Raw genomic sequence first — 9,311 nt, 5'->3', positions numbered from 1 at the left:
AGATTATTTTCCCATCCTTTTTCGTGTGGACATTGTGCCTTCTATTTTCACTTTCTGGGAAGTGTGCCAGTTTTTCAAGGACTGGGTAAAGAACAAAATAAATATTTGTAGGTAGTTTAAAAGGAGAACAAGTATGTTGGATGTAACTCTGCCCATCCACAGAAAAGCATTTTAATTGCCCCTCAGATGTTTTAAAGTAATTAACTTGGGAGATTCAGAAGGTAGATTTACTAGGTCACTTTTCAGATTTGTGATCAAGGGGTGTGCGTGCGTGCGTGCGTGCGCGCGCGTGGAGCGGGAAGTGAAGGAGTCAGAGAAAGTGAACTCAACGGAGTAAAAACTCGTTCAAATCCAGAGTAAGACATTGAAATGGACCTTATGGAAATTACACTACCTTTTTATAGATGCTAATCAGTACCAAAAAAGTTAGTGCCGGAACATGCTTATTTCACAGCATTCGGGATATACTTTCTTTCAAAACTTTTAAGGGATTTCTCTTAAATCTGGGAGGTTCCGTAGCTCATTGTTTCTAATAGGTGTATCGTAGGGGTGGACTTTGGAGGCTCATTCCGTTCCTGAGATTAAAGAGACCGGGGTACTGGCTTCCAGCTAAGGTTCCTGTCCCTAATCATGTGTGAAATGTTTTCCTTCCTCGCTGGGCTGCAGAGTCTCGGTCGGTAGTTTGCTCTGGGGGAATCAGACTGGCTGAGTCCTGGGTAAGCAAAGGCCGTCACCTGTTGGGGCCTCCCAGCAAGAGAGGCGCGGGGACACCAGGCGGGGACAGCCGCAGCCTCGGGAGCACGCCCCCAAGCCTAGGAGACCTGCCTGGCGGGTGGACCCGGCAGACCCGGGACATAGCGACTGGAGGCGAGGGAGGCCCGGCGCTGGAATGCAGTTTCCTCGGGCGAGGGAGACTCTGCACTGGACTGGAAAATAGTTTGGGGTGGGGTTTTGCACGGTCCCCTCCTCCCCACCCCGGGGCCCCTTCCAGGCGCTTTCTGGGAGCTTTAAGAACTGCGCTCTGAAGTTTCAAGAGAGCAAGGAGCCTGTGCCGCAGGCAGGGACAATGGAAGAAAACGAAAGCCAGAAATGTGAGCCGTGCCTTCCTTACTCAGCAGACAGCAGACAGATGCAGGGTAAGTAACAGAGTCATTCAAAGATGGAGTTACAGGGACGCGTGCCCTTCGCCGCTTGCTGCTTTTTATAAACTGGAGACCCGGCGCCTGGCAAAAGGAAAAGCTTATTTCTAGGGGGTGGTGCGTTTTCTAAACTGAGTTGAGAGCTGTGATTTCTTGGGCTTCACCTTATCTCTGGCAGGATTTTCTTAAGTAGCCAAAGAGGCAGTGGGCGATGTCATATTTGTAGCACAGTGAGCGGTCAGTTTGTGCGGTATCTCTAGGCAATGACAAATAAATCGCTAAGCAGCTTTTAATAATTTCCCCTGTGCTTTAGCAGTGCGCAGAAAGGAGCAGTTTTTGTGAAATTACCTCCAGGACGGCAGCATTTCCATTCATTGGTTGGGGATTCCACGAGGCAAATACATATGGGATGCAAAGTTTTGCAGCATTTTGGAGTAAAATCACAGAGTTTAGGGATGTTTTGTTTTGCAGATCAGAACAGCAGGGAGTACTTACATTTGAATGAGAGATAGAACTCTGAATCTTCTTTATGTTTTAATTCGAAAGTTAGGAGTTGTTAGACAATTTTGGTAAAATTTCTCCAGGCAGTTTCCTTTTCATTGTGTTTATAATAGACTTGTCTTTTCCGTAGGGAATTTCCAGAAGCTTATGTTCCAAAGAAATTTTGTAGAGAGGTTGGGTGACTGAAGACTTCTCTGCTCACCAGGTTCTGAAGTCTGTGATGCCTATCCTATAGTATCATATAGGTGGCATGTTCATAAACTGCAGGATCCTGAACCACCCCCGTCCCACCCTTCACCAGGTTCATCCAGGGGCCAGTTAGTAACAAAAAGGCTTGATGGAGTGCTGTGCTGTGCTGTGCGTGGGAGTTGGGATTATGCACAGGGGAAAAGGTGTGTGTTTTTTTTAAATGCAAAAGGGAAGAAACACATGACTCATCCACACTGAAAATGCAAAACCAAGCCAGACGGAAGAAAATACAATTAGAAGAGAGAAATCCCCTAGTGAAATACAGGAAACCTTAAGCTTCCTAAACGCTGGAGAAGAATCCCTGGGTTTTACAGTATCAGTCTAGTTATCTGTGCTTCCAAAGCAGAACACTCCTTGAGGGCACCAGGTCAGGGGGATCCAGCTGGAGATAAGTCCCCCCCCCCCCAGTCCCTCTCATTTGATAGGATAGGATTAGACTGCAGGAATTCAACCTCTGAGCTTGTCCTGAAAGAAATGACCCAGATTCTAAAGGGGGCAATTAGAATGAGACCAATTTAAGAAATAACTTTCAAACAACCAGAGCAATTCATAGATGTTTGAGAAACTGACATGGTCAGACTGAGAGAGTGTCTCACATCCTTCACTGATTCATTCATTCAATGAATATTGGACATCTGTTGTACAGTAGCCACTTTTGGAGCTGCTGGGGATTCAACAGTGAAAAAAAAAAAAAAAAAAAAAAAAAAAAACAGACTAAAAACACTTGCCTTCATTGAATTTGTATTCTAAGGACCAAGTTGGGGTGGGGTAGCGTGGTAGAGACAGATGATGAACAAATGAATAAAATATACATCATGTTAGATGATTGAGGTGCCAGATTTAGCCCATAAAAATTTCGGATGCCCTGTTAAATTTGAAATTCAGATAAACAATAATTTGTTAGCATAAGTATGGCCCAACTATTGCATGGGATATACTACCTATAACAAGAAATCACTCACTGTGTACTGAAATTCAGATTCAACTGAGCATCCTATATTTATCTGGCAATCCTGAGCAGAAATAAAGCAGGGAAACGGAATGTGGGTTTGGAAGATAAAACTGTAATTAGGATTATCAAGGAAAGTCTCAGTGAGGTGATATTTTAACAAAGTTGAGGGAGGAACAGCAGGAATCTAACATGTTCAGAGAATAGCAAGAACTTGGGAGAAGGATGGAAGGAGAAGAGGTTGAGATAATCCAGGGCCAGATCCTGTAGGGCCCATGGAACAATAATAAGGATTTGGGCTTCTCTTTCCAGGGAGGTGAGGAGCTGCTGGCAGTTTGGACTTGTCTTTTAAAGGGTAGTCCTGGGTGGTGTCATCTTGAGCATAACCCAAGTGGGGCGGGGCAAGGGCAGGGAGGCCCTTTCCGAGGCTTCTGCAGTAAACCGGCAAGAAGCAGTGGCAGTTTGAGGCCAGGTGGTGATAAGAAGGTAGATTCTAGATGCATGTTGAAGGTAAAACCAAATGAATTAGTGGAAAAATTGCTCGCGGGATATAACAGAGAAAGAGAGATCACAGAGGATGTCAAAATTTTTGGTCCAAGAGGCTGGAAGAATGGAGTTGCTGTTTATCTAAGTGGGAAGGCATTTGAAGAGGAGTAGATGAGGGGCTGTTTATGGTTTGGGGTTCAGGGAGCAGAAAATCTTTTGTCTATGTTAGGGTTGAGAAGTTTATCAGGCATCCTAATGGAGATGCTGATTGCAATTGGGATATTGGTGACTGGAGTTGAGGGTGGACTGTGAGAGATGTCCTATAATTGAGTCTGTGCACAGAAGGACAAGTCCAAGGGATGCTATAGGGTGTGCCAGTATTTAGAGGGCAGGGAAGTTGGAAGCAGTGCCTGGAAAGATTGCAAAAGGAGGGTAAGAATTCAAGTTAGATTTTTCAAGATCCCATTCAGTTCTGGGTGAGTATAATGCCCTGAAGGGGTTGGCTTCATTTTCAGTTCTTCTGGTGAGATGAGGACAGCAGAGGAGACAATGTCCCTGAGACAAGCACATGAGATACCACATGTCTGTATCTGTCATTGCACTCAGTCTTGTATCTGTCTATATATCTGTTTCACCCAGTTGCAATCTGGTCTTCCAGTGCAAAGACCATGTCGCATTCACCTCTGCATTCCCAGCACCCAATGGAGCACCTGGCATGTGGAAGATACTCAATAAATATTCATTGAATGGAAGGATAATTATATTACTTCAGGGACTTTGAGTTTGTCAGTCTACTATAGATAAGGATCATTTGAGTGATCATGTAACTTATTGTCCAAACCCAGACATTTCTAAGAGTGAAAAGGAACCTTCTGAATAATTTTGCTGGGCAACAGTTGTAACTCAGAGCTATTTGGGCAAAGTGGGGCATGTGGTTGCCTCAAGAATAGCTCTAATCAACGAGGGTCCCACGGTTAGTAGGCAAGCAAAATGTGGAAGTGTATTGCAAACTGCATTTGGCAGAGTAGGTGCTCAATAATTATTGGTGGAATTTGAATCTAACTGTATCATGTTCCCTTTGAAGGCCATGGGCTCCGTAGTGTGGCCCTGGGGGATAGGCATTCCTTGGGTTACCTGTGTCTGCCCATAGCATCCTGAGTTGTCTACTTTTGCTCTGGCCTCTAAAATCTTGAAACCTCTATGTGGGTGAAGATTGGTCAGCCCACCTGCTTGCCTCCCGACCTCACAGTGAATGACAGATATGTAGGTCTGGGCTCAAAAATCTCCTCTAAAATAACTCCGTCAGTGTCCTCTTATCCTGTTTTCTTCCTTAAAGCACTTAACACTACCTGACATTTAGATTGTGTATTATTTGTTGTCTGCCTCTCTAATTATAATGAGGTCCCCTCTAAGAGGACAGGAAATTAAGCCTGTCTTGATCACAACTTCCTACTCTGTCTCCTGACTCTTCTCAGTATACAGAGCAAGCACTCAATAAATATTTGTGTGACTGACTGAGTGAATCAATCAAACAATCAATCTGTCATTTAACTTTAATCAACACTTTACACAAGCAGGCTTTTCTGGGGGAGGGGCTGGCCTTATTTTGTCTAAGGTCTGTATCAGAAATCTTTTTCACCATTGACTTGCACTTTAAGGTTCATTATATTCCTCTAAGGAATATAATGGCCGGGTTTCAACTGTAGTTTTTGTGCTAATTTGTATATATGGTGGTGATCCTTATACTATCAAGGAAGCTAGGAAACTGAGGGACCCCTTGAGCATCCAACAGATTATCTGTGTTAGTCAGATAGGCTCACTGTTTTGACAGCCCTCTCATCTTGGTGATTTTACATGATCAAGGTTAATGTCTTGCCCACACACTGTGAAATATGATTTTCCTGTGCTGGTGGATCTCCTGCATGGCCTATCAGGGTTCTCCTGTTCCACCACTTTGCCATCCTTCAGGAGACTTCCACCAGATTCTTTGCATGCAGCAGACCAAGAGGTAAAAAGAGACAACATAGAAGATTATTCAGGAGGTCAAGGGGCCAAGACTTAATGTGGTCCACATCACTTCTGCCCACATTGCATTGACCAGAATGAGCACAAGGCCCCAATTAGATGGAAGGATTTGAGAAAAACAATCATCCTGTGTATACAGCAGATTGTTATGGTATTGTCACGTCACACCCAGAGGTTGTGCAGTCAGACAAATCAGTAACTCCGGCACAATGTTCCCTAAAACAAGAGCATTTCAATACTATTTTAAAAGCTTTGTCTTAGAGACAACTAACCAAAAGCCACTATTACAGAAGTGAGGGGCCAGGCACTGTGGCTCAGGCCCGTAATCCCAGCCATTCCGGAGACGGAGGCGGGAAGATCGCAAGTTTGAGATCAACCTTGGCCATTTAGCAAGACCCCATCTCAAAAGAAAAAATAAAAAGGCCTGGGGGTGCTATTCAATCTCCTGTACCAAAACTAATCTTGACCCAGGAATAAAATCTCAGGGAAGGACCTGGGTGTAACTCAGTGGTAGAGTGTATGTTTAGCATGTGGAGACCCTGGATTCAATTTCCAGCACCAAAAAAAAGAGAAGAAGAATAATAATCCCTGTGAAGCTGCCAGCACTGTCCTCTGCTCCCCGCAGGGGTAGAATGCCTGCCTGATGCACAGCCCCAGATCCCTTGCTGTGGGTCAGCTGACCAGCCCGAGTAACCTGAGTGTGGCAAAGAAGCCAGCCTTGGCAGCTCCTGCAGTTGCCTGTCTGCATAGCTTGCTATATGGGTATCTCCTTCTGGATGCCCAGTTTCCCACACTCCTCTGCATGTTGGTGTCTGCCCCGCCCCCACTCTCTAATTTCCAGAATGCCTACACATCCCAGCAGGGAAGCCTTTGCAACTCTGCAGAGTGTCTCTCTGGCTTTCCTGCCTTCTTCCTCCCCACTTCTGCTCCAGGGAATGTTTAAGGGGTTGTTTTCCACTTTCAACTCCTGTTTGCTCTTTGCCCTACTTGAAGAGTTGCTGCTCTGGGCTCTGCAGAGGCTAGGAGGGGTGGGGAGAGGACACAGGCTGCCTTTCAGCATGGCCGGAGTCTTGTCCTCATGGTACAGCTTCATTATTTTGTTAGACCAGAGCTCCCAGAATAGCAAACAACTAGACACACCCATGTTTAAATGTTAGCACCAAAGCTCATTCCAAACAAGAAATAGAATTGTATTTCTGTTTGGAAGGCTTGGTTAATCCCCACTTGAGCTTTTTCTATTCATGTGGATAATGAGGAATTGGTGGGATTCAGTTCTCTGACTCCATGACTGAGGAATTGTGTTGACATGTCCTTTGCCTGTTCCCTCTCTTGTTTATTTGTAACCCTGCTTATTTTTTCTCAACTGAAAGACCACATTCTCTTCTAGTTGTCACTTCTCCCTCAGGTGTGGGAGTTGACAGCTTCCAGGAGTAAGCGTTGGTGAGGAAGAGGCTCAGGTGACTGGGAAGCATGGGAAGTGGCTTTTGTGTTGGTTCTGGTAGTGCTGGTGATGGTGGAGCAGGTGCCCGCTGGTGGGATGTGGGAGGCAGATGGCCCTGATAAAGCATTGGGTGGGAGGTCCAAGCCTGCTTTCCTCCGAATCACAATAAACCTTGTTAAAAATCCACAAGGAAGGGGAAAAAGTAGAAAAGCAGTAGAAGGTTGATGTGGCATTCACAGTGAAAAGTGTTAGAAAAGAATGAGGATTTGGAGTCCAAGTTAGTTGGGGCCACCCAAAGGTTAACATTGACAGAAGATTGACAATGACCTCCAAGACTCTCCTTCTAACTCTTCTCCAAATTTATTTTAAAGAAGAAAGTAGAAAACTCTTTTTAGTCTCTAAGGGTTTACTGTTCTGGCTGACTTGACCTCTTCTGATGATCCTTGGATGAAATAGAATAGCTCAGGGGAGTCTGTGTGTCATAGCCAAGCAGGAAGCCACTTTCTGCTGGTGGTGGGATTGGCTGAGCATGAACATTTATCCATATGGTGTATGTGCAGCGTGTGTTATATCTGTGTAAAGAAATCACCTTTCCAGAGACTCAATCCTGATCATTAATCTAGCTGTCCTAGATAGTTTTAAAAACACTATTTTAATCCTGTCAAAAATAATCTTAAAAATTGTCTAAAAAGTTAACAGTATTATGTCAGGTATGTAACAGTTTTGGCTAATGCAAAATGCATGCACAACACAAACGATAGACTTCTTCAGGTTGTATATGTGTTTATCAACCTGAGATATGGGCTTTTCTGCATTTACCTTTATTTTTATGGTTCTGGGGATCACACCCAGGGTCTTGAACGTGCTAGGTAAGCACTCTACCACTGAGCCACATCCCCAGATCTGCATCTTGTTTTATGCCCTAGTTCCTGTTACTTCTGTGTTTTGAGGGAAGTGACCCTAAAAACAAAAACAAAACAAAACAAAAACCAAAGATAGCTATAATATGAATCTGAGTATTAAAAGAGTAACCTAAATAAATAAAATCCCTTAGTGAATTACAGTGAATCCCTCAGTTATCTTTTTAACCAACAGTTCCATCTTTTCCCCTTTAAACTTACTGCTGAAACTAACAGAAAAGTAGGATTAACTAATTTGGCTGTGCTTTTCCTCCCTTTCTTCATCAGTGTCTGATGGAGATGCTATAATTAGCAATATAATGAGAAGTGAAAGGTAAACTAGAAACATTATTCCCAGAACACGCATCAAGTTTTGGAAGACTAGGACAGGAAAACCAGCCCTAGATTAAAATGTTTTTTATGCTTAAGCAAAGGGAGTCTGTCCCTGAAGTTATATGTACAGATATTTCTAGGCAAAGAGGGAAACTATGTTGATGGCATTGCTTTTAGGGAACTTGGCCTATCCCTAACTCTGGACACCTGTCATTTTGCATCTCCAGTGTGAAGGTTTGGGTCTCTGTTTATCTGATGCAAGGGAGCAGAACTCTCAAATATGGAATCTGTTTTGCTGCATTTAACTTTAAATTACTGGCAAATAAGCTGTTATTGGAAATGTATTATTTTAAACATTTATAGTAGTATTATTTAAACATTTATAGTATATATAGAGATAGAAGGCTCTTGACATTTCTAATGCTAGTCCAAACCATCCTCTTGTTTTTTTTTTTTTTTTTTTTTTGTAGGGGGATTAAGCCGAAGGGTGCTTTACTACTGAGCTACATCCCTTTGTATTTTGAGGCAGGGTCTTGCTAAATTGCTGAGGCTGGTCTCAAACGTACAGTTCTTCTGCTCAGCCTCCCAAGCCTCTGGGATTATAGGCATGCGCCACCGTGCCCTGCTAACCACCCGACTTTATTTGTGTAGAAGATGAGGCTAAGAGAGGTCAAATTGTTTGTTCTAAATTTAGGATTAAAGCCAGGACTCCTGAGTCCCAATCTAGTGGTTTTTCCAAGGAATTCAGTGAATAGGGACACATTATTCTGCCTGCATCTGTAAGACTGTGTGACAAGAACTGTCCTCTGTGAGACTTTATACAGAGAATCCATCCGGTTTCTGACTTACTTCCAAGTGTTCTTTACTTTCATTCTCTCAACTGGCTTTTGAAAGAAGTAACTAACACGTTTTTCCAGTTAGCTGAAGTATACTGAGAAGGGACCTCCACGGAGCATGAATGGGGATTCCGTGTACAGGATCTGCACTTTAACCACTGACCCTGCGTGTCTTAGTTATTCTGTTCTCAGTATAAACCACCTTGTCCCTTAAAGGTCAGTTTGGAGGCAGTGTATCTTGATCAAAGTTATCAACACATACAATAGCTCTTCCTTTTCTTTGTGTGCTTAAAAAGTCCACTTCAAGTTAAATGTCTTTAAATCTTCACATCCCCTCAATTAATACCCCTAACGATGTACTCTGCTTGCTCTTGGCTTGTGCTAATGGAAGAAATAGAATTTTCAAGTTGTTCACATGTGTCAATGATTATCTGACTTATGTGTAGGGTGATA

The 9,311-nt window shown here is 43.5% G+C and overlaps 1 protein-coding gene across 8 annotated transcripts in view; it reads left to right on the top strand.

The window, feature by feature from the left end:
* Positions 1-702: 702 nt before the first annotated feature.
* Kiaa1217 (KIAA1217 ortholog) overlaps positions 703-9,311 on the top strand; it is a 293,338-nt gene continuing 284,729 nt past the window's right edge. For 3 of the 8 annotated variants that reach the window (XM_047520195.1, XM_047520193.1, XM_047520194.1), the window contains exon 1: positions 710-1,136. In XM_047520195.1, the coding sequence (XP_047376151.1) occupies positions 1,067-1,136 (70 nt within the window). In that variant the 5' untranslated portion in view covers positions 710-1,066. Of the gene's footprint in view, positions 1,137-9,311 lie in introns of all 8 variants that reach the window. The other 5 variants (XM_047520204.1, XM_047520201.1, XM_047520203.1 and 2 more) reach the window with 5 other exon arrangements.

This window comes from Sciurus carolinensis, chromosome 12 (genome assembly GCF_902686445.1).
Source record: "Sciurus carolinensis chromosome 12, mSciCar1.2, whole genome shotgun sequence".
In the NCBI taxonomy this organism is placed as follows: Eukaryota; Metazoa; Chordata; class Mammalia; order Rodentia; family Sciuridae; genus Sciurus; species Sciurus carolinensis.
The sequence above is the reverse complement of the archived record's forward strand: the minus strand, read 5'-3'. Positions and strand labels throughout refer to the sequence as shown.